The sequence below is a fragment of the Nanorana parkeri genome, unplaced genomic scaffold (assembly GCF_000935625.1).
Source record: "Nanorana parkeri isolate BGI_ZX_2015 unplaced genomic scaffold, ASM93562v1 scaffold6, whole genome shotgun sequence".
NCBI classification, from domain to species: domain Eukaryota; kingdom Metazoa; phylum Chordata; class Amphibia; order Anura; family Dicroglossidae; genus Nanorana; species Nanorana parkeri.
The window spans coordinates 4,639,704-4,665,511 of NW_017306274.1; the positions used below are offsets into that span (position 1 = coordinate 4,639,704).

The 25,808-nt window shown below is 48.2% G+C and overlaps 1 protein-coding gene across 1 annotated transcript in view; it reads right to left on the minus strand.

Annotated features, from left to right (window-relative positions):
- LOC108784200 (puratrophin-1-like) overlaps positions 1–25,808 on the minus strand; it is an 88,374-nt gene that overhangs the window by 51,224 nt on the left and 11,342 nt on the right. Inside the window, exons 2-7 of the mRNA XM_018552945.1 lie at positions 16,367–16,564; positions 14,130–15,949; positions 12,576–12,610; positions 4,746–4,928; positions 3,074–3,197; positions 8–95 (exon numbers count right to left, since the gene is read on the minus strand). Coding sequence (XP_018408447.1) covers positions 8–95; positions 3,074–3,197; positions 4,746–4,928; positions 12,576–12,610; positions 14,130–15,949; positions 16,367–16,564 — 2,448 coding nt within the window. The remainder of the gene's footprint in view (positions 1–7; positions 96–3,073; positions 3,198–4,745; positions 4,929–12,575; positions 12,611–14,129; positions 15,950–16,366; positions 16,565–25,808) is intronic.

Below are 25,808 nucleotides of genomic sequence, written 5' to 3' on the forward strand. Positions count from 1 at the left end.
CTTTAACAATATGAAGAGCTTTAAACAGAGCCGGCACTGGAGAACATCTCCGAGAGTCCACCAGAAGCGTTAGACCGAGCCGCCTACATTCGTGACTGTAAAAGAAGACAACAAAAGGATCTCATGTGATGGACTGGATTCCAACCAACAGCCAAAGCAGACTCTTTCCAAGCAATATTCATTTTGCAGCGACAGAACATGTACAATTCAAAGGAGAACTATGAGGCGAGTGAAAATCACTCACCTCATAGTTCGAGCCGACCTGTGACACTGAAACTGTCACAGGTCGGCTCAATAGATCGGGAAGTGAGGGAACACATACCGTCGCTCGCGCACTTCTCGATCCTGTCCCTGCAGAGAGCCGTGACCGTCACTCATGGCTCCCTGCAGGGATTCCCCCCTCTTCCCCTGTCCGATCCTCCAGCGCTGACTGGCGTAACGGACGGGGGAGGGGGCGGGTACAAATGGCTCTGTCTCTCTGCCGCAGCTGGGTGGATCCAGACAGTAATTGTCAGCATCCGTCCCGGCTGCGGCGTCTCAGTATACCGCGAGCTGTAGCTCGCGGTATACTGAGCTTTGGGTGACGGGAGGACGCTTGTTTGTGTCCTCCTCTTACCCTTAGAAGAACTATGGGGAAAAGCCCTGACCCCATAGCTCTCCTTTAAATGCAACAATACACGTAAATAGAAAGTAAAGTAAACCTTCATAGTGTAATCATCCTGACTAAAGAAGAACTCCAGACACACCCTTAGGTCTCGTTCACACCTAGGCGTATTGCATATGCGCGTCTGTCGCTCGACCGTCGCGCATTTTTTTACCGCGGTTCGCGGTAAAAAAGTTGCGCGACCGTCGCGCGCTTCCGAAGGTTACTTGTCTGTATCCCAATGGAAACGCGCAACAAAACGGCCCAAAGTAGTACCTGTACCTTTTCAGGCGTGGGCCGTTTTGTAGCGCGTTAGGGATGGGCGGAAATACGCCAAGGTGGGAACGAGACCATTGAATACAATGGGATTTATATTTTTGAGCGTTTTGTAGAGCGTTCGTTGAGCGTAGAACGCGCTACAAAACGTTCAGGTGTGAACGAGGGCTTACAGCAGCCTCATAGCACAGCAAGTTACAATTGTATACAAAAAAACTCCAATCCCATCTGACAAACCACTGAGTGATGGAAACAATCTTCTGTAGGAGATATTTTTTCTGCCAGAGCTGCACAGAACTTTAGATTTGTGGAACCGGTGGTAGCCATGTTAGTAAGTCATGCCACCGCACACAAAGCTACAATGGTACATCAGATGCATCAAACTGAAGCTCTGCTGAAACTTGCAAATTCAGAAGTGCAAAATGTGTGACATGAAATATTTGATTCTGAATTCTAACCTGTTGTGCAGCAATACACAGGCCAGACCACCAATCCATAGAAGACACTTCTTCCTCCTGGTATCTTGCGGCCAGGCCAGTTTACCATAAGGTGCCCGCCAGTGAAGGGCGTCCATACTCTGAAGCACAAACCAGAATCCCAGTCAGCGCACACCAATGACATCACTGTGTATAACCCGTGTTATGGAAGCTCCAAATCGTGCCGCACAGTCCCACCTCTGGTCCGCCCTCCAATGTGTTTTATCCTACATGGGCTTAATCAATGGAAGGGGCAGACCAGAGGTGGGACTGTGTGGCACTGCTGAAGTTTCAATGAAGTTGATTTTACACAGCGATGTCATTGGTGTGCAGCAGACTGGGATTCTGGCCATGTTACCACCTCGCCCTGTTTCTTATTACATTTCCCATTAGTACATGTAATGCCGCAGGAGATGTGGGAACACCCCAAGATGGGTAGGAAACAGAATCAAAGTCATGGTTGGGACATCTCTCCTCTGGCCTCCACAAGAGCTATAGTAAGCCAGATAAGAACTCGACCCGCCAAACTACACCAATGATCAAGATATCATTTTCAGATGGACTGCTTTTTTAAGGTTGATCTCCGGGAAAACATCTCAATACGCTAATGCATCCACTATGGGAGCTGTTTTGCCTGGCAAAGGATGTGTATTCCTGCCCATCCAATCCCGATATCTGCACAGTGCTGCCACACACCACAGCCCTGTGTGGCAGGTCAGAAGACCTAATTTTACTCTGCTGTAATTTAGTAACACATACAGGTCAGCACTGCAGCATCAATGATTGGATCCTTGTGCTGCTTCTTCCTTTCCCAGTCTGAGCTCCGCTGTCCAAGGGATTACTAGAGGATGTTGCTGCTCCACAGAAGTTCTGTAACACTTACAGGTTTCCTCTCCACCCCCACTCCGTGATTGGATACTGAATAGAGAAGCAGCAGACTGATGAGCTCATCTATCTCCTCCTATCAGCATGCGTCTGGCACTGCAACACATCTTGTGTTGCTTGTCCTTCTCCCAGTCTGAACTCTGCTGCTCAGAGACTAATTCCAAGTCAAATTTATGTACTTAAATATTGATTTAATGATGTTTTAGTGAATACAGAGCTGCATTTATTTGGATATTTATATCTGCATGGAGTTCAGGTATAAAAGCTCAGCTGTAGCCAAGACACTTTGTCATTTTCAACAGAGTGGGTACGAATCAGAATCCCTGTTGAGCTTCTATTCCTGCCTCAGTCCTCTGTGCAGAGGATACAACCCCTGTTTCCTTTCTTAGAGACAACAGGACAAGGAAGGAGATGGTAAGGATGAGGGTGTCACAAGAAAGGGAGACAATGACAGACATCTGTGGTAACCCCTCTCCTAAGTAAATGCGTTTTTGTTCTGGGCTTTGACCCCATCAAAGAGATGCAACACCCTGCCATTGGGACAGGTAATGAGGGTGAGGCCTCATTCACATTGGCAGCAAGGGGGCAGCAAAACCAGGCAGTTGATCTGCGGTTTACCGTGCCCCCAGCTGCCCGCTGCAATGCAAGCACTTTGACCAAACGGTGTTGCATAAATTGCCGCGCCCTTGATGCTTTGCAAAAACAAACCTCATTTAAATGTCACCGATATCAACCAAGTGGTTTTTTTTTAATCTTCTTCCAAAGAAAACAGTAGGGATGGCATTCCACTTACCGCACTGTGCTGTAGAAGTAGAGGAGGAGGCGGCTCAGTTCTGCAGCATTGCAGTGTGGGTTTAGCCACGTAGTGTTCCGGGTGTTAATGACCACCACAGCGCGTCCACTTCTGTCCCGTGTCCCTGAGAGGAGAGGTCAGTTTGTCAGCGTTTCACAAAGCAGAGGAAAAAACTATACTTATATGTAACAATAGAAGTATAACTGACAGTTATCAAACATGTATGACCATCACAAAAGCAAATGGGCCGTTAATGGTTCATATTAAATTCTTTAAAGCTCCTTTTAAAGGATAAGTGCTCTTTAAAACAAAAGGGGGTTATTCACAAAAGTGTGAAGGGCTTGGAGAAGGCAGGAGAAGTGAACAATCTAGGACAACATCGCTGAACTGGAAAGTGAGCTGAATTGAAGAATTTTTCCATTTCAGCCATGTTGGCCTAAATTGTTCACTTTTCCTGCCTTCTCCAAATTCCTCGCCCTTTTGTGAATATCCCCCAAAGTGTCTTTATCCTTTTGGCCCCTTTAAGATGATTCAACCAACCCCTCATTCCCCCTGCGTTGAATAATTACTCGAATGGGCCCCCGGCCTTTACTAGGTTACATCCTGCAGCAGACGTCTCGTTCTCCAGTCCGCACCTGCGCAGGGTATCCCATTGACTTCTGTGGGGCTTCTGTACCTATGACTCCCGAACGGGGAGATGAAAACCTATAGAAGTCCTGAAGACTTGCTTTCTAATGCACATTGTGAGAAGCTCTCAGTATGCAGTGAAATCAGAGGAAGCCATTTAAGTCCAGGAGAGGAGCCGGTACAACTCTGCAAGACTGAAGGGAAGGAAAGAGTTCAGCTTTAACCCCTTCATGACTGAGGCCCTTTTTTCAATTTTTGCACCCATGTTATAATGCACTCCCATTGACCAATATAGGGGAGACGCAGTTCTAGCACAAACTAAAACCCATCAGGACAAGTTCTTATACTGCACTGACCTTCCATTTTTTTTAATGTTCATTTTATAGGCCCTCCTGAGGAGAAATCACAAGAAAAGTGCATAAAAGCAGCCATGCATCTCTATAGGGATGAATAGATTGGGTATTAAAGTCAGGTTAGTGAAGTGAAATACCCAGTACGTCTTGGAATGGGGTTACAATGCGACTCTCTTCCCATCCTCCTTGATGGGCCCCCACGATGTGGGGGCCCATCAAGAGTGTCCTTAGCCTTGTGTAAGCTCTAAGCAGAGTAAAGTCGGGCTTACACAAGATCTTTGTGACTCAATAGGGAAAGGGAACGCCATAGGCGTATCAGCCTGTGACATTTGACTCGGTAACTGACTCAGAATGCTTTTGCATGGATTCCTGCTGTTCCCTTTGCTGCCTGAACGATGCATGTCTGTCATCGCTACCAAGGGTCTGAAGCCATGGATAGCGTTGACAGGGTGCAGAAGGAAGCAGGAGGTAAATGGCAGGATTGGCAAGTATTTCCTGTTTCTAAAACCGATAAAACAGGAGGCAAAAGTCAACAAAAATAAACTTTACACTAAATAAAATGCCTTTTTAAAAAAAAACTTTTCATATATAGCTTAATGATCTATAAATGAACACAGAGCTGCACTGATTTGTGTCTTTTACATCTGCGTGGACTTCTCCTGTAAGGTGAAGCAGAGGAAATAAAAGCTCACCTGGTAAATATATCACCTCACTCATCAAAACCTCCAGGTTCACATGCATGACCCGTGTAGGCAGGCTTTGGCCTTCAGTCCTTCGGGAGACCATTGGGGAACTCAGTCCGGGCTGCCATGATGGCGGCCGATCTTTTTCATGTGCGTTTTCTGGTGTCTTCTCCTCCACCTCATCGGTGTGCTCTGTAAAAAAGGAGCCCCAACATGACTCATTTCCAAAAAGGCCTCCATAGTCTCTTTGCACATCTATAAAAGTTTAGTCCGAAACTTAAACAAAAGCTTATTCATCGTCCCGCACCTAGATCTTAGATGGTTTACATTTCTTATCATTACGAGACCTCGTTGCTTATCCAGGTGGCGTAATAATAGATCTCCTAAGCGCTGCCAGCTCGTGGTTACATCGCCAATTGAAGAACACAATGTTTGTTCAGTCTGAGTAATACATTTTAAATCGTATGTTTTCTTAACAGCACGACGAAGTACTACTTATATCAATAACATAAGTCCATTTTATTAGTTTAGGGAGAGTTCCCTTTCTGCCTACAGTTGACGGTTACTTGTGAAGAAATTTGAGCTTTTGTTGCCGTCTTGGCACTCTTCCCCACCAGCTCTCAATTTAGAAAAAAAGGGAAATATCTAAGCCCCCAATATATACAAAGTGGAGTGTTCCCTGGTCTTCAAGATGTGTGGTCAGAATGATGGATCCATAGGTTTGGGCATGGAAAAAAAAAAAGAGAAAAAAAAAAGAGCAGGGAAAAAGGGGGGTAAAAGGGAAGAGAAGGGAAAAAGGGGGTAAAAGAGAAGAGAAGGGGAAAAGGGGGTAAAAGAGAAGAGAAGGGGAAAAGGGGGTAAAAGAGAAGAGAAGGGGAAAAGGGGGTAAAAAGGGGGGAAAAAGGGAAGGGGTGCAAAGGGTCTAAGCCCCCCTAGATCAAAGAGAAGCATTCCATGGTCTATCAGGTCCACGGTGTGGGGTCAGAATTATGGATCAGAATGGTTTGGACATGGACACAAAATTTAGAAAAAAAAAAAAGAATAAAATAATAAAGTCTAAACCCCAAAGATAAAAGGCGGAGGGTTCTCTGGTCTACGTGGTCCAAGCTATGGGGTCAGGATGATGAATCAGAAGGTTTGGGCACGGACACAAGTTTAGAAAGAAAAAAAGTTTAAGCCCCCAAGATAAAAGCGCAAAGTTGTCTTTGAGCTTCTGAAAAGCGTTGGCCAAAGGTCCTTAGTAAAAACTGACCAATCTTCTGATATTTTGAATCCAGTGCCTCATTTCCACAAGAGCACATCAACACTCAATCAAAAAACAAGAAAGCTTTAGGCTTAGGATACAGTAAAAAAAAAGTGTATACACAGGTAGATTTCCCAACGATCGCTCGTATGAAAAATCCCGTCGGAAGGTTCGATAATTCCACCAAAGACTTTGCGATTGTCGTTCAAAATTCCATTTGAGGTTCGTTTTCATTTAACATGCGATTTTGGAATGAATGGAGTTTTTCCCGAATGAATTTTGTTTGATCGAGTAAAAAATTCCAACATGCTCTGAAAATTTTTCATCACAGCGGTTGAAATCCATGATCGATTTGACCCCCCATCAACGATTAGAAAGTTGAACGAAAGTTCCGAAAACGATTGTTGGAAATTCTACCTGTGTATACCTTACTTCACCGAGGACTGTGAGGTGCCAGTAAAATTTATGAAATTAACATTTTGATAATATAATTTTTATAATAAGAAATTAAACACAATTAAAATAACTTATGTAATATAGTGAACATGTTGGGCAGGAGCTGCTGCAGAGCCATTGGCAAGGACAGATGTGCCGTATTCAGGATACCAGTGGCTCTCCAACTACCATGAATCTGGTTAGCTGACACTTGTAGTTCCCCCTTTGATGGGTAATGAATGGCAGTAGATGCCAATGACTGGCTTAGACTTACAGTAAATTCAGGAATGCAGTTTCTGGAACAGTCTTTTTAGGTGACGCATTACACCCACAGCTTTGTGACACAGAGAGTGACAATGACCTTTCAGGGAATTACTAACTCCCACCTATTCACAAAATCCACGTACACCTTCTGTTTATAGCGTCCTTCCTTTCCAAATAAATTCTCCCTATCACATAAATTATCACTAACACATAACATACAGGAAACTGCACTTAGAAGAATTAGTATAGTGCCCAGCTGATAAAGGCCAAGGAATTTGTATATTTACATTGCATTGATTTTACTTATGCAGAATATATTTTTAGCTCAGTGGCCTTCTGCACCAAATGAATCAACCAACAGGTCCCACTTTGCTGCTGGAACCCTTCTGGGAACCTTTGCTACTCCTCAATGTACCATCGGAAACCCCTTCCTACCATACTCCTCCCCTGCTACCCATCCTCCCCACTGCACAGCTTCCTAAGATTCCCACATACCAACCCCTCCCCGAAACAACATTGCTCCCAGAGGTCCCCTTCTGCCAGCCTCTAACCCCACCAGCACTGCCCCGTGAAACCCCTTTCCCCAACAGCATTGCTCCCACAGCACCCCCTCCCTGCAACCCCTTCCCCCAACAGCATTGCTCCCACAGCACCTTTCCCCAACAGCATTGATCCCACAGCACCCCCTCCCTGCAACCCCTTTCCTCAACAGCATTGCTCCCACAGCACCCCCTCCCTGCAACCCCTTTCCCCAACAGCAATGCTCCCACAGCGCCCCCTCGCTGCAACCCCTTTCCCCAACAGTAATACTCCCACACCGCCCTCTCCCTGCAACCCCTTTCCCCAACAGCATTGCACCCACAGCACACCCTCCCTGCAACCCCTTTCCTCAACAGCATTGCTCCCACAGTACCCCCTCCCTGCAACCCCTTTCCCCACCAGCACTGCTCCCCCACCGCCCCCTCCCTGCAACCCCTTTCCCCACCAGCACTGCTCCCCCACCGCCCCCTCCCTGCAACCCCTTTCCCCACCAGCACTGCTCCCCCACCGCCCCCTCCCTGCAACCCCTTTCCCCACCAGCACTGCTCCCCCACCGCCCCCTCCCTGCAACCCCTTTCCCCACCAGCACTGCTCCCCCACCGCCCCCTCCCTGCAACCCCTTTCCCCACCAGCACTGCTCCCCCACCGCCCCCTCCCTGCAACCCCTTTCCCCACCAGCACTGCTCCCCCACCGCCCCCTCCCTGCAACCCCTTTCCCCACCAGCACTGCTCCCCCACCGCCCCCTCCCTGCAACCCCTTTCCCCACCAGCACTGCTCCCCCACCGCCCCCTCCCTGCAACCCCTTTCCCCACCAGCACTGCTCCCCCACCGCCCCCTCCCTGCAACCCCTTTCCCCACCAGCACTGCTCCCCCACCGCCCCCTCCCTGCAACCCCTTTCCCCACCAGCACTGCTCCCCCACCGCCCCCTCCCTGCAACCCCTTTCCCCACCAGCACTGCTCCCCCACCGCCCCCTCCCTGCAACCCCTTTCCCCACCAGCACTGCTCCCCCACCGCCCCCTCCCTGCAACCCCTTTCCCCACCAGCACTGCTCCCCCACCGCCCCCTCCCTGCAACCCCTTTCCCCACCAGCACTGCTCCCCCACCGCCCCCTCCCTGCAACCCCTTTCCCCACCAGCACTGCTCCCCCACCGCCCCCTCCCTGCAACCCCTTTCCCCACCAGCACTGCTCCCCCACCGCCCCCTCCCTGCAACCCCTTTCCCCACCAGCACTGCTCCCCCACCGCCCCCTCCCTGCAACCCCTTTCCCCACCAGCACTGCTCCCCCACCGCCCCCTCCCTGCAACCCCTTTCCCCACCAGCACTGCTCCCCCACCGCCCCCTCCCTGCAACCCCTTTCCCCACCAGCACTGCTCCCCCACCGCCCCCTCCCTGCAACCCCTTTCCCCAACAGCATTGCTCCCACACCGCCCCCCTCCCTGCAACAGCATTGCTCCCAGAGGTCCCCCTCCTGGCAACCTCCTTTCCCCCATAGCACCACCCCAGGAAGTCTCTCCCTGCCATTGCCTTTCCTTAACACCGCTGCTCCTGGGAGGTCCTTACTGCCCCCCGACACGCTACTCCTAGGATTCCCTCTTGTCCCCAGAATGGTCTGGCTTCGCCTTACTCCCTTAATTATACCTTCTCTTTATACACTCCTACCAAACGCCTCCACTCTGCCATGGGCCAAGCCCCTCCACAGTCATACAAGGTTGTGGCGCCATCTAAAAGTCCTGGGAAGCAGGTAAGGCAGGCCTTGAAGGCCATACGCTTAAATTACTTCAACTTTCCTGTTGCTAGTAAGAGCCAAGCAAGATTCTTGTTCCATTCACACTCTGCACTGCTTGAAATCTGGAAACCGATTAGTTGTAACAGGTAATGCAGCATGACAAGCTAGGCAACTGGAATGTCTGGTAAGAAGGGTCATCAATGGCCTCTATGATTACCGATCAGCACAGCTGCAATGTTTGCTGGACAGGATTAGCACACTGCTTTAAAATTTTAAACGGGCATACAAAACACATATTGCTACTGAATAACTGTCTGAAGTGCCAAGACAACCTGGAAGAAAAAAGAGAGAAGGAAGGAAGAAAAAAAGAGAGAAAGAACGAGAGAAAAAGGTAGAAAGAAAGAAAGAACGAGAGAAAAGGGTAGAAAGAAAGAAAGAACGAGAGAAAAAAGGTAGAAAGAAAGAAAGAACGAGAGAAAAAGGTAGAAAGAAAGAAAGAAAGAAAGAACGAGAGAAAAGGTAGAAAGAAAGAACGAGAGAAAAGGTAGAAAGAAAGAACGAGAGAAAAGGTAGAAAGAAAGAACGAGAGAAAAGGTAGAAAGAAAGAACGAGAGAAAAGGTAGAAAGAAAGAACGAGAGAAAGTAGAAAGAAAGAACAAGAGAAGGTAGAAAGAACGAGAGAAGGTAGAAAGAACGAGAGAAGGTAGAAAGAACGAGAGAAGGTAGAAAGAAAGAGAGAAGGAAGAAGTGTAGCTCAGCTCTAAACTTTGTCGATAAAATTCCGAAACCAAAACAGGTCTCCAAACGAGGTCTGATTACGGCATCATAAAGGGAGAGAGGATATTGGACATGGATCTGATAACCAAAGGCTGACTCCACAGCCGATGAGGGGCCAGACAGGATCACCCACAGCTGGAGACTCGGCCAGTTCAGCAATAAAATGAAGCCCCCACCACCAACCCTACCCCCAGCTTTCAAATCATCTCAATGAGTTTTCCATCCCGTCTGCCTCACTGAACGCTTGCAGCCCGCTATGTAAACGCTCCACAGGGTGCAAGAGGATCTGCGAGGTGGAAACTTTTGTCGAGCTCGGTTCTCTCATCCCTCATTGCTCATGGATGAACCTGAAATGTCACAACGCATGGTCCGGGCATATCTCAGCTAGAAGCGGCCCAAAAAAATTACTGTTTACTGCAACTTAACCATTTCGATCAACGTCAGTGACTGCTTCCCTTGCAAAGGACAACCTGCCATAACAAAGACCAAGATGTCATTGCTAACTTCTTTTTGAAGGAAACAAAGGTTAGGGTGGAGTTAGGAGTAAAGCAACAAGATGTAGCTCTTCAAGAGGCAGATCAGCAGTATGGTCTTTGGCCTTGGTTCTCAACTGGTGGGTCGTGACCCAAAAGTGGGTTGTTGCATGCCTTCCACTTTTCTAGGTGAGAGGCTCCCCAGCCTCCCCCTAGCACAGCACTGTCAATTCTGACACTGAGCAGCCATTCAAAATATGCTACCCGGCTCTGCGTGTTGACTTGAGGTGGGGTGGGCTGGGGGTATGGCCGCGAGGGAGCTCCATCCATACATGCATTGCTTATAGCTCCCTCGCATGTCCTGTAGAGGTGCCTGGACCGGAGTAACATCACATTCTGGCTCCAGGCACCTCTACAGGGCACGCATGGGAGCTGTACAAGCAATGCACATATGGATGGAGCTCCTCACAGCGGAGCAGCCCACACTGCCGTGCGTTCCATTGCACTGCTACTTGGGTCTCGACTTAATGATAGAGGACAAATGTGGGTCCTGAGGTTACACAGGTTGAGGACCACTAGTCTATGGGACAGGTACGCTTTACGCCCTTACTTAAAAGAGTCACACTGAGCTGTCACTGTGCTATAGCTGGAGATGTCCTCTGCAGCTTATCACATCTAATTCCCATTCCCTGCAACCCTTGCTGTTTAATAGAATCAACAGCGTCTACTCTCCCTTTAAGAATCTGCCGCTATCAGATTACAGGAGAGGTCAACAGAGTGTGACACACCAGCAGCTGTCACTGAACTCTTTGTGAACGCAGTCTCTGTCCTTCCTACATGAACACAATGCCCTGACCTCTCCTACAACAGACAATGGTCAGGAAGTGACCACATGTATAGGAGCCGTCGGGAAATATTGGAGGACGCTTCTCCGAAGACAAATATATCTCCGCTGATAAGACTCTCTATTCCTGTATGTAAACATGTCATCGCTTTAAAGCCCATCCCAAAATAAAAGTGTATTTTTACGTTCACAATACCCAATACTTTGGTTACTGTAACACAGAAGGATACAAGAGAGATGACCCTGGATGTCCATGGTCATATAAAACCACAAAGCATAGACTATAGACCTATACTATATAGCCCAGATTTGGGGACACCAGCCGTCACACCTAAATGAGGTTGTTGGACAACCCATTCCAAAACCATGGCCATCAATATAGAGTTGCCCCCCCCCACTCTGTGCCGGACACTCCAGTTCCTCCACACCAAACTAATTAAAACCATGTCTTTATGGAGCTGGGATACCAAAGTGCAATCATCTAAAATGTCTGTGCTGAATAGTACCTTATAGCAGCCTCTTATCACAAGATCCCATAGTGTGCAACGTCCATGTCAGGCTCCAATGTATGTACGGTTGCAAAAGGCTCCAAGCATTTTGGGTGGACTGAAACTTTAAAGTCCAATACATGGCAAAAAAAACAAAAACTACCCCTGCAGTAGGGCTACCCCCACATTGCAAGGGTTAAGTGCTTGTCTATGCCTAAGGGACCGGAGTAAAGCACTTACCTGCCCACCTCGACCTAACCACTGAACCTTCACATTCTCAAATAATTCATTCCCACAGTACCTCCATATGTATCATTTCCCCCTCCTCTTTCAGATTGTAAGCCCTCAGGGGCAGGGCCCTCCTTACCATCTTGTCTTGAATTGTATTGTAACTGTAATGTCTTCCTTATATTGTAAAGCGCTGCGCAAACTGTTGGCGCTATATAAATACTATGTAATAATAATACCTGCTCCCCACTCCCCCGGTAGTCAGCGCTCACCACTGTGCCCACTGTTCTGGCTGGTGGAATGTCCCTTGGTGCCCTTACATCTAATGCAGGTTCATGGAATCTGTATTCAGTGGTCCCTAGACCGCCAGAGTGAAGGGGAGAAGAGGCTGCGGGGACCGGTCTAACAGTCCAGAGGGAGCAGGGATCAAGAAAGTGAAATAGCTTTTTCCTGTACCCTGGGCATAAACTAGCACTTAACTCTTGCAGCGCAGGGGGCAGCCACACTGCAAGGTCAGTTTGTTGGTTTGCCTAGAGATGGGATTTAACTACTAACAACTAAAGAAGTTAAAAGCCTGGATAAAATAAAAAAGACAGACGCACTCCGTAGTGTGTTCCTCCTGAAGTTAATTGCCATTAGTTTCTTTTATGTTCGTCTGGCGTGCACCTTGACAATCCTAATATAATTTGTAAGGGCGTGATACCACTACTCCCTCACATATAATCAAAAGACGTCAAACATCAAATATTTTGCAGACGGCTCTGCGTTTGTTGTGTGCCTTTTGCGTTGCAGTACACATGTAGTAAACTGATGACTACCTCCAGTAAGAGACACGAGGGCTGTACTAGAAAAGCTGCAATACAGCCAAAAGAGTCAAAGGGGATTCCCGCCTCCAGCTTATTGCAGCTTGATGTAGTATTAAACCCTCCTCTCGCGGTGGGAATACATGTGCCATCATCTATGACCGCAAAGTGCATGTGTGACCAGCAGGATTTCAGCTGCCAACCAATCCCTGGAGGAGGAGCAGGGGTGGAAGCCAATCCTGAGGTTCTGAGCTGCCTGTGTGTGTTGGGGAGGGGACCATCGCCACATCTGTAATGCCGGACAGGGGTGCTCTCAAGGGGGACTATGGCTGGGCTCCAGGGGACTCTGGAAGGTAACCCAGCCACCCCAAAAATGGAAACAGAGGACGTCGAAATTTTAAAGGCAAATTGCAGAGGGGCTTCGTTAGAGACTTCCTATTACTTCCTGTTTTGGTGACAATGGTTTCACCAGGCAGAAAATTAGGGAAAATAGCCAAACGCAACGCAGACAGGAAAAAATGCTTTTTTTTGGAAGTGGAAGGCCAGAACCACTGTTATTGCACACAGTTTGTTATTGCTCTTGTCCCTGTTGCAAATTTTTCCTGCAACAGGGGGGGGAAATCTCTCCGATTTAGCTCCACATAGCAGTAAAAATTTGATGGGGGTTCTAATTCTTTCGCACTCTATCTAGATTTGGCTGGACATACACTTGAAGGTACAGATGAGTGTATGCACACCAAAGCAAAGGCTGTAAGTCATGCTGAGACGTGCAGTTCTACAGAAAGTGCTACCCTTAAAAGGGGAGCTGTCAGGATAAAAAAATGAAAGCTGCCGTTGCCAACGTGACTTTCAATGTGCACAGATCTGAGACCGTCATCCATGCTTCACTACTCAGCGAGTCAATGACCCAGAACAAGCATGCAGACAGCGAACTGCAAGGACACCCAAGATGCTCATACTAGTTCTAGGTCAGTGACACACTAATAAGCGAGATACCTGCTCTTCTAACCCTAAAAAAGGGGATACTGTGGACCCCCGAAACGCATTGGCTGTTTTTGTTCAATTGATCTTTATACATTTAAAAAAAAAATCAAATTGGACTCTACCACCTGCAATGGCACCCCCTTTTGTTCTAGATCTGGTTTCATAAAGTAGTGAGGCAGCCTGGCCCTTTAGAATTAAGCTAGCAATGGCAATTCCAGTATTTTTTTCCCCCCCCATTGACTTTAAAGTAGTATTAAGGTCTGGGCGTTTTTTTAGCTTAATGCATTCTCTGCATTAGGGTAAAAACGGTCCAGCACCTTTTTATGCACGGGTGCCCACATTAGCCGATGGAGGCAACCGTGCAGGGGGAAGATTGCTGCGGCGACCCACTAGAAAAGGAGGAATTAAAAACTTTTAAAGAAAAACGGCAACAGCCTCAAGCAAAGGTCTGGAATTTTTTTTTAAAAAGGAAGCTTTAATATCACTTTACGGGACATTTTTTTTTACTTTTTGTTTTTCACATTTATCCATTTTTAAATCCTGTAAAAAAAAAAAAAAAGCATCAGCTTTATATATTCATGTTACATATTAAAGACCCAACAAAATGTCCCTGCCAAAGCCGCATTCAGAGACGTGACCACCTCTTCAATGGCGGGTTCTGTGGTCTCAGCCCGGGGTTCTGTGGTCTCGGCCCGGGGTTCTGTGGTCTCGGCCCGGGGTTCTGGTTCCTCGCCCTGCTCTTCCTCTGTGTCCTCGAGAAGAGTTTCCAGAGGTAACTGTGATGATGGAGATAAAAGGCAGCTGGTGTTTTGTGGACAACTGGACAAAGAGCCATCTCTCTCAACGCACGGCTGCGATTCCTGTTCATGCCTTTCCTCGGTCTCCTCAGCTGCATCAGTTGTGGCGCCATAAATCTTTAAACTGTCAGCTCCTTCGAGCTGCTCACCACAAATGTCACTGGCAAGGTCATATTGTCGGTCTACCTCTGCTTGCACATTTTGGTCACTAGTATCTGAAGGACAAGGCTGCTGATCAATAACTGGCTGATCACACTTGTCTGTAACATCTACTTCCGCATGGATTTCGTCTGCGTTGGTCTCCTTTAGGTGTTCCTCCCGTTGGGTCTCGTCTACTAATAGAGGCACAGTTTGGTCGCGCTCCCCAGTTTCGGCCTGGTGTGCACAAGTTTTAGAACTCCCTTGGCTAGAACATTCCATGGTCTCAGCGTTTGGATACCCTGGTGTCCTGGAATGCTCAGTAACAGGTTCTTGAGCAGCATCTGTCAGTTCGCCGTCCTCGATGCTTTCTCTCAAGTGGTTTTGGGTTCCCTCCTGGAAGGACGAGTCTACGTAATTAACGGACTCTGAACTTGGCTGTTCGCAGCACTCCAGGCTCTTTTCAGCCGTAATTATATCAGAGTCCTCTCCGTGCTGCAAAACCTTTAAGGAGGCCTCGTTTTCTACACTAAAATCTTGGTAGAAAGGTTTACTTCCGCTGTCAACAATCAAAGCTGTATGGTCAGTCAATGGGGACTCGCGACCCCCAAACTCGATGTCCACCAGGCCAAAAGACTCTGGCTTTTGTGCATTGTCAGCATTGTAGTGTGTTACGCTTGCTCCCATTATAGTGGTTACTTCACAAGGCTCTACAGGGCAGAAAGCGAGACTCTCCGTGCATCTCCTGCTGCCCAGATTACACGCGGTTTGGTTCTTTGGTGCTCTTTGGGTGGCTTTGTTCTGGTGTTTGTAGTTTAAGGCTATAGACTGAGTTAGGGACCCTTTCTGAGGACCAAAACGGGGCAATTGGATATCACGCAGTTCAACATACTCCCCTTCGAGATCACAAGAGTCGTCTGTTTTGGGGTCCAAAGCTTTAACCGCTGGCTCCTCGTCATAGCTGGTGCTTGGTTTCTCGAGAACGGCTGCATCCTCTATAACCATCAAATCTCCCATATGGGGGTCAGATGACCTCCTATTCTCCGGTTCAGAAGGCAATTTCAAGTTCTCGAGAGTTTCTGTTGTCTTCTCAGCAGGTTCTGTTTTCTCTACAAACTCGGGATAAACGACCATATCCCAGGGGACCCTGAAAAGCTGGTCGTCAGAGGTCAGGAGGCAGTTCTCCAGCAAGGCCCCGATCCGCTCGGAGTTGATGAACTCCAACCATTCCACGGTGAAAATGGAGGTGTAGGACACTTCCGGGAGTACCACCTCCTCGACGTTATGTTGGTCTTGTGCCAGGCATTTGAGCACAATCCTCGGGGTCTTCCTCAGATAAGGCACAACCTGAAGGTAGAAGTCTCCGGGTCGAAGGAGTCTCCAGTCAATGGAAGCCAACTGCAGAACAACCTTGTCATGGATGCACAGGGGCCAACCAGCATGTCGGAAGAGCAACCCGCAGTACTGAAGCTGCCGGAGAGGAGAAGAGAGAGAAAATAATTCATCAGCTAAGGTGAAAAACTTAAAGCTATAACCCAGGCTAAAAAATATCGTCCAAGTACCAGAGACATGTGTATTCTTACTCGCCTCTGTGATATTCGTGTGTTTTTCAGATGTGTGCAGTCGCCCAGTATAAAAAAAACTTTTGAACTTTGACAGAAGTTTCCAGTAATACAGACCAGTCACTCCAGCCCTCTTTCCTTGTGCAGGGTGACTGGTCTGTTCTCTGCCCCCTCCTGTAATAAAGACCTGTCACTGCTGCTGTATCAGTGTATCAGCATGCAACTGCCTGGTAGCCCGCATTTTCAGTACAGTGTCCAAGTCTTTCTCTCAGTGGAGTGAAAAACTGGTACAAGTTGCAGCAGAAATAAAGCTGCTTCTACTTACACAGGCCTCCTGCTGTAGCCCCTGCAGGACCCGTTTGGCGGGGATCAGGAAATCGATGAGGTAACTGAGGCCGTCTCCGCGGTAGGTCTTCTCCACCACATCCAGGACCTGGCACAGCACAGTGGCAGCGGTGAAGTCGAAGGGATGGTAGAGGGAGGACAGCGTCTTCTGAATGCAGCTATCTAAAGACTGGGAATCCTGTGGTGGGAGAGACAAGGAGGGGACAGATGGTTAAACTACAGTCTTCACCTCCACAGCTACACTGCCTGAAAACAGTCAGCTCACACCTTTCCAGATCACATACATATACACATTCTTCCCCGTGCATCAGATTTCTAAAGGGCGTACATGGATGCGCTCTAAAGTTCCTTACCTGTCATAAAAAAAGGGGGGGGGGGCTCCAGTTTAAATGGCACCTATGGTCAAAAAATAAATCTATATTTCTATATTGAAGTTCCATAAATTCAATCCCACTCCTAATCACCATATTCATGTAGAAGTCTGTAAGATGAAGATGCCCATAGATGTCCTCAAATACACAATTTCACGAGTTACATTTTTGCCCAAGCACTCATTAGGTTTCTCAACAGCTCCAACTCTCTCAGCTCGGCTTCCCTGAACTTCCTGTTCAGTGTAAGATCGCAAGGGACAGAGCAGTCTCCAACAGTTATCAATGTACTAGATTGGAGAAGGGAGGAGGAGTGCCTTGCCTTGCTGTGTCTTTAGAGCAGACACACACAGATTACTAGCACACACAAGGGTGGCTCCATAGGACTCTGCAAGGGAAAGGAGCCACCCAAAAACAGGATATCAGGGCCAGTGCTCAGGGGACCAGCCGATTCTTCAGATCATCAAGATTCACCATCCATTATACCCAATTTAAATCAGCATTTACAACAGATTACAAACCTTGTGGATTTAATATTTAAAGGTAAAAGGTTGTACACTTATCAATGAAATCTAACCGGCCTCGGCAGAGTGCCAGACATCCACTGAGAAAGAAACTAAAGTCCATACCGCCCCTCTGCGGCACTACTGTGCAGAAACCACAGCATGCATTAGTAAATTCCAGCATGGCCGCCCCTCTGTGCGCACAGATTTACACACAAGGCTTTTAATACATATTTAATAAGATCCCATTCACTAAGCAGATCACATTTACATATGGTTTATTCATAGAAATGGCCTCTAAAAGCTGGTGCTGGGGGGTCAATTACTATTAAAGAACGCTCTTCGTTCACGAGGAGAAAGGAAAGCCGCCTCCGACGCAGATCGGAGTTCAACGGCAGAACGCAATTTGACAGTCGGTGCAGCTGCGCCCGCCGCACACGAACAAATCCTGTAATCTGGTTACGGTTCTTCCCGTTTACTTAGACAATTAAATGGAACGGAGGGGGAGGAGGCGAGACGTCTGCGCGCCACTAAATCAATTGTAATTACTGTCATTTAGAGTCAAAATGATTTCGGGAGAAAGGGGATAATGGGGAGCAGATGAGCAGCGAGGGGAATATGGTGCTAATAAAACAAAATATTATAGACAACGCGTCACCGACTGACCAAAATTCACCCAAAAATCAAGTCTTTTAAATGCTTTTTTTGACTTTGTAGAAATTATTTTTATTTAAAGTGCAATGTACCTTTCACCTTTCCGTTTTACTAATAAGTGTATTGTACCTTTCACCTTTCCGTTTTACTAATAAATGCAATGTACCTTTCACCTTACCATTCTACTATTAAGTGCAATGTGCCTGTCACCTTGCTGTTTTACTAATAAGTGTATTGTACCTTTCACCTTGCCATTTTACTATTGAGTGCAATGTACTCTATCTTTCACCTTGTCGTTTTACAAATCAATGCAATGTACCTTTCAACATGATGGAAAGTTTTACTACTACATGAAAAGTCAATTCCATGGCACAGCCTCCTCCCTCCTTGCACGCCATAGCCCTCCTCTGGGAGTGTCTAATTGCTGTCTATGCTGGCCCAGCTCCTCCGCCCCTCCCCTTACATTCCTACATCACTTTTTATGTAGCAGCTGTAGAATACCACAGAACAGAGGTAGGTCTCTCCTTGTGCAGAGTGACAGGTCTTATACCCACTTCTCTATAACTTTCTGCAGGCACCCTGTAGTACAAGGGTGGGCAACCTTGGCACTCCAACTGCTGTGGAACTACAAGTCTCATGAGGCATTGCAATACTGGCAGCCACACGCATGACCCCCAGAGGTAGAGGCATGGTGGCATTTGTAGTTTCACCACAGTTAGGAGAGGCAAGGTTGCCCACCCCTGCTATGGAATGTCACCTCAATGACGGCTCCAAATCTGCTGGAGCTGCCAACATCACATCCAAAATGGTGGCACCCAGCAGCTTCACAGGGGAGGCTTCTATAGATAAGAAACATGCCAAAAAAATGTTAAATGCTCATATAATCTCATGGAAAGTTTTTGGGTCTTTTTTTTTGTAAACTATTGCTCTGGTGGTGAAGGTTTTAATAAGAAAATTAAAAATAAACTTCACACGGATGTCTGTCGTTCTTTGCCTGAGAACGGGTGTGAGTCAGAGACGGCTCACCCTCTGGGGTCTCCCGGGAGCGGACCTCACTGGGTTAAGCAGACAGGACTGACGAACGGCCCACACGGCCTGCGTCACTGCTAACAAAAGACCCCATTTAACTGCCACAATAAAAAGGCCCATGTGACACAGAGGGACTTCCTTTATAGAAAAAAATCTCTATCTCCACTCCGGCTGTCAAACAATCAGAACGAGCTTTGTGCAATATGATGCTCGGGCACTTCCCCTTCTCAATGGAAACAAGACCTTATCAGCGTTGGAAACGCAACGCTTTCACACGTCAGGAGCCGGCAACGTGGAGTCCGGGAGCTACTGGACCACCAGTGTTCTAACCTGACCAGGCCAAAATATTCCGCTTTGGAGACCCAATGCTTTTTTGCCACATTATGGCTGCACAGGCTTTTGTAGTATTAACCGCGATGAATGATAACATTATCTCCAAAGGTCGTTAATACTTATCTGTCCCGCTTTCCATGTTCTTCCCTACGTCACCCGTGTCCTGTAGTGACGGAGAGACCAGGCATGAAAACACTTTCAGGAGTGTTGAATGCCAAATCCCCCGCTGAGCTCTGTGGTTCCATGCGCCAGCCCCCTATAGGACACAGGTGATGAAGGGCCCAGCGGATGTAGCAGGGCCCTCCTAATCATCTTGCCTTGAATTGCATTGTAACTGTACTGTCTTCCTTTATATTGTAAGGAGTCTTCTTCCCACTGATCACCAATGTAAGGGGCATCCTTCCCACTTGACCACCAACCCGATGGGCATCCTTCCCACTTGACCGCCAACCCGAGGAGCATCCTTCCCACTTGACCGCCAACCCGAGGAGCATCCTTCCCACTTGACCGCCAACCCGAGGAGCATCCTTCCCACTTGACCGCCAACCCGAGGCGCATCCTTCCCACTTGACCGCCAACCCGAGGAGCATCCTTCCCACTTGACCGCCAACCCGAGGAGCAGCCTTCCCACTAGACCGCCAACCCCAGGAGCATCCTTCCCACTAGACCGCCAACCCCAGGAGCATCCTTCCCACTTGACCACCAGAGTAAGGAGCATTCTTCCCACTGACCCCCAGGGTGGTCAGTGGGAAGAATGCTCCTTACTCTGGTGGTCAAGTAAGAAGAATGGTCCTTATGTTGATTGTGTCCATAGGAGGAAATTTGTTTCTTACATTAGTGGTCAGCGGGAAGAACAACCCACCTTACAGATAGCTAAAAAGATCACTGATATCATCTGTGATGGAGAAATTGTTCACTTCTGAAGCAACCTCTGGAGGGACCCCGACTGAGGAAGGCTGCAGAAATCCCAGAAAAACACGGCATGTCCTATATTTAAAAAAAAAATAGAAAAAAACCACATGCCCAGCTGCAGCGCAGGAATGAATGGGATTTACACAATGCAGTAAAAAAGGTATGCGCTTTTATTGCAGGAAAAACGGACAGGCGTGAATGGGCCCTGGAGGTTCAGAACGCAGGAAAAGACGAGATTAGATCTCCTTTCACAAAGTTATTAGGGAGGTTTTACTCGGCCTTGAGGTAATAAAAACACATATAGAATTTGGCCAGTTACTGAATTTCGTATGGTCAATTGTATACGCACTGAAAAAAAGACACGAAACTGCCAGATAAAGAGACAAAGCCCCGCGTAACTAGACAACGCGAGGGTATTGTGTGCAATCGTTCTACTCCGTTTGAACATGAAACGCGGCGTGTGCCGAAAAATGGCTGAAAATTGCCGCTTCTCATTGTTCACGGATTGTCATTCTTTTACTTAAATTTCCAATTTTTCATTACGAGTATCTCTGGCCAAAAAGAAAAAATAAATCTGTATTTCTATATATTCAATCCCACTCCTAATAGCCCAAGCCACCAGGATGGAGGCATCCAATGGCAGAGCACAGGTTGACCTCATCGGGCAGTCCAGCGGGCGCTGCTAGGTATTGCGGTACATCCCTGGCATACACGCACCCCTCAACAGGTTTATACCACGGGCTGTCACTGTGCCATCTGCCCGCGTCGTCTCCTCGCACAGACAGATCCTCCTGACCCGGAGGAGCGTGAAATAAAAAATTAGACACATTTCAGATGATTTCCCTCCTATGCAATCCAGCTCCTTAGTCATCAGCGCGGCACCCCCAGCGTGCCAGTCACTTTGTGCCAAGTCTGCAAAGCTCCCCCCGTTTCCCCCCTGACAGACAGAAGCGTGAAAGTGACAGACGCCGAGGATTCGCTTTGTCATCCGCAGCTGTTTTGGGGTTTCTCAGTCAGCGATTATGTAAATTAAAAGGCACGTATGACAATATGACCGCCGCTTGATGGAAAAGCGGTGCCACTTGGCTGGTGAGCGGGTTGATGAGCGCATCAAGTTGCAAATTCGGCACACTGGCAAAGCACGACTTTTTTAGCAAATGGAAATTTTACGCTCCTCCTAATCACGCCGCCTGTAAATGGTGTTCAAGTCTTTTATTTCCAAAGCAGGACTTTTCTAAACTGCCCCCCTCCCTGGCAGGAAGTCCCATTAAAGCCCAACCGCAGACAAAACAGGTCATTTTATTTTGGACAGAGAGCAGGGGGAAGGGGAGGGGCCACTCTGAGGTCATGGAGATTTACGCTCACTTCCTGTCAGGACAGAGGAATCTCTTCAAGAGACACACAGGGGGGAACTTATCAAAACTGGAGCAGGAGAAGCTAGAGCGGTTGCCCAGGGCAACCAATCAGATTCTCTCTTCAGTCTGTTCAGCTAAGATTTGAAAGTTAAAGAGAGAAGCCGATTGGTCGCCATGCACAGTTGCTCCAGATTTTTTCTGCTCCGGTTTTGATCAATTCCCCTCATACCATTTTTTGTATGGTGGGAACATCCGACAACAATTTTATTACCGTCTGTGACTTCCTGTCCTGACGATAGCCGTGCTCCTGTATTTTCCGCACGGGCGTCACAGGGACAGGAAGTAAGTGGAAGTCTTCCTAATAAGGACCTGGCTCCTGGGATTCGCCCAGTCCAGCATTCACAATTTAAAACAACAGGAACAAAGCGTTGTCACCCCATATCAGGAAGTGCCTTAAAGGGACTTTCATGGCAGGAGACTAGAAATTACTTTTTTCAACCTTTGATTGGGATCAGATTGACATATACAGCTATGATAAGCTTGTATTCATAGCCACAGAAGGAATCTTGCATTTTATGCATACCGGCCCTTTAAGAGGTGAACGTGTCAGTCAAGTCACAACAATAGACATATCTCCAGGCACTAAAAAACGGTCATAAACGAGGAATCTGTCGCCCGTCTGCCCTCCAAACCGGAGCGGCTTTGTGACCGAATTCCGCGACAAGCCCCAACGAGCAGTCAAATTAATTAGTGGTAATGAAACGTTCCTGTCCTGAAGGGCTCGCCATCTAATCGGGACAAATAAGGAGGGCCGGGCGATTTTAAAAAGGAACAATTTCTCCAGGGAAGCAATTCGAGGAACGTGTGAACGGGGCAGAGATATTCTCAGGTCATGCCGCGCTCAGTGCCCACTAAGCAGATTCCTCGTGAAACGGACCATTGTCCACGGCCCAGACTGACATTTTCATTTTCTTCATCGGACGGATAAAAAACAAACTTCGGAAACGCCGTTTCCCATGGGCACCCGAGAACTGCGAATCATTTCAAAGCTTCCTGTGGGGGAACCCCGTCTCCAGATAACGTTCTCAATCATTGTCGGGGTCAGTTTATTAAATGCTATTACCTGCAGGACAAATATGGAAATGTTTTCCCCCATTTTTAAAGTTTTGCCTTTCTAAGAGGGAAATGTGCTCATACCATAGAGCAGGGGTGTCATACGCAATTTCATCACGGGCCGCACCAGCACCTGAGGTCCCCTCAAAAGGGCCGGTTGTATCTGTAAGACTATAAATGGATCTACTCTATAATCAATAATTGCGTCTACATTCCATTATTACCGGTTTTAGCCATAACTAGCTCTGGAAGTAGAAGTCTAGGAAAAATAATGGCAATTAATGTAATAGAGCGGACTCTGAGGTGGGCTATGCAGGGTCTATGGCGGGCTATACGGACTCTCAGGTGGGCTGTGCGGGGTCTATGGCGGGCTGTACGGACTCTCAGGTGGGCTGTGCGGGGTCTATGGCGGGCTATACGGACTCTCAGGTGGGCTGTGCGGGGTCTATGGCGGGCTGTACGGACTCTCAGGTGGGCTGTGCGGGATCTATGGTGGGCTGTGCGGGGTCTATGGTGGGCTTTGAGTGGACTATGGTGGGCTGTGCAGGGTCTATGGCAGGCTGTACGGACTCTCAGGTGGGCTTTGAGGGGACTATGTGGACTCCCAGGTGGGCTGTGCAGGGTATATGGCGGGGTGTGCGGACTCTCAGGTGGGCTTTGAGGGGACTATGGCGGGCTGTGTGGACTCTCAGGTGGGCTGTGCAACCTCTCAGGTGCACTATACAGGCTCTATGGTGGGCTGTGCGGTCTCACCAGGGGTCCTGGTCAGTCTCTCCAGGTGCAGGTGGCGTAGAGGAGGAGGAGATTGGCTGCCAGAGAGAGAGAAGCCGATTGGTTGCCATGGACAACTTCCCCATATTTTGTCTGCTCCAGTTTTGATGAATCCCCCCCTCATGGTCTGCTTACACTGCCCGGCCCCATTCCACATTGACAAATCACTGACTATTAGTAGAGCTGAAAGGCTCCGTTCACTCTATGTGCTGCGCAAACGCGTCTTTTCATGTATCTGCGTGCGTTTTTGCTACGCGCCAGCCCATTCAATCAATGGGCAGTTGCCCATAGTAACCATTCAGCTTCTAGGTCTCTTTTTAAAGCTTTACTGAACAAACTGAAGACAGAAGCTGACTGGTTGCCATGGGCAACTGCCCCACATTATATCTGCTTCAGTTTTAATAAAATTGCCCCGTCTGTTACCTCAAATCAGAGGTGAGCAAACTCTGGCCTTCGAGCTGTGGTAAAACTCCAACTCCCATGAGGCATTGCAAGTTTCTCACAGGCATGACTCCCAGAGACAGAAGCATCTTGGGATTTGTAGTTTCACCACAGCTGGAGTTTGCCCTCCCCTGATTTATGGGGGAAACAGATGGGGTGCAATTTATCAAAACTAGAGCAGACAGAATGTGGAGCAGTTGCCCGTGGCAACCAATCAGCTTCTCTCTTCCATTTGTTCACGTAAGCTTTGAAAAAGAAAGCTAGAGGCCACAGGAAAATGCTCCGGATTTTGTAGCCTTCAATATTGATAAATTCCCCTCACAGTGTTTAAAATCAGGTTTTAACCCTTCTATATTCTGTCCAAAATGGGAACGCTGAGATTCAAGAAGCCAGGGTCCCCCTTTAAGAAGAATCTGCGCTATTTCTATGGCGTCCCCTCTCGGTGTTTATTTCCTCTGGCCGCCCAATATTCTGTTCTCGCGGACCGGAATGTTTTCTCTGTCAGGAGCCCAAATTAGACACGGCGAGAATCTCCCCTTATCTGACCTTGGAGGACGCGGCCTCTGTGTGAAATAACGGCGTCCATGGACGTTTCTGTCCATCGGTGACAGGAATGAAGGTGAACGCCTCGGGGGTTAGTCCCAGATAGGAGTGTTGAGGTGGGGGAAGTGGTTGTCCATAGCAACAACAGAAATTCAAGCTGCCCCCACACCCCTTCTAACTGATCGCTGCCATTACAAAAGCCGTGGTCATGTGACACTCCGGTCCAGAATCTTCTCTCATCTATTTACAGGAGTTGGGGTCCTTCTCCGGGCGGCCATGTCACTGCCGGCGCGTATTGCACACTTCCTATTGGCCATCCAGCGGTGGTGATGACGTCAGCAGTATGGGAATGTCAGGGCCGGTGCAGACCTGGGCGATCCAGGGCTGCACGATCGGTCCCCTTTGCCTGGAAACGGCGTTGGCGAGGGCCCGGAGAGGCTGATCTGTGTCAGACATTTCTGGATATGAGGAAATATACCCGAGAAGTCCTCGAAGAATCACTCCTCATTCAATAATATTTTGCACCATTCCCACCCCGTAAATTGAATAATCAGGGCCTATAAATCAGGGGTAGACAAACTCCAGCCCTCCAACTGTGGAACTACAAATCCCACCATGCATCTGTCTCTGGGGGCCATGTCTGTGACTGTCAGAGTCTTGCAATGCCTCATGGGAGTTGTAGTTCACTGCCGGAGGGGCGGAGTTTGCCCGGATTTAAATGAATAATCTGCAGTTCTATACGACGTCTGATGATGGAGTATTTCTATGTATACAGTGATTCCAGGAACATTGGTGTGAAGATGGAGTTACACTTTAACATCGAGACGGTCCCAGTCCTGTGTGTCACGCAGTAATCCCTCATCAATGGCTGCAGCCCTCCCTGACCAGGCAGCACCCTGTTCCCAGCATCGGCCATGGTCAGCGGCACCCACACGTTGGCTCGGGTCCTGGGAGTACACAACGCCCGGATTGTGGGTCAGAGCAAAAATATTCCCATCTGTGCCACTCCCCCCTCCTTCCAAATAGCTCAGAGAGCCGTTGTCAGCCGTGCCCCAAATACATGAAATGCTGGTCACAGGCACAATGACCCCTCCTCCCATTCACTGAACTACATTTTAGAGTAGTCACTAAAACAAGAGGTGAAGGGAAATCTTCCAATGGGGACACTTGTTACAGTGACACCTAGGAGGGGAATTGCCCTCGCTTTGTAGAGATTTCCTCTCACTTCCTGTTTCATCTTCAGGACAGGAAGCGAAGGGAAGTCCCGCCTATTGGGACACAGATAATACCTGAATTTGTCGTGATACGAGCCACCTGTCATCCCCTGCACAGAGACTTACTGGCAGCACTAGGGGCCAATCAGGCGCTGCTGCATACACATGTGCTGACAGGAGGAGGGA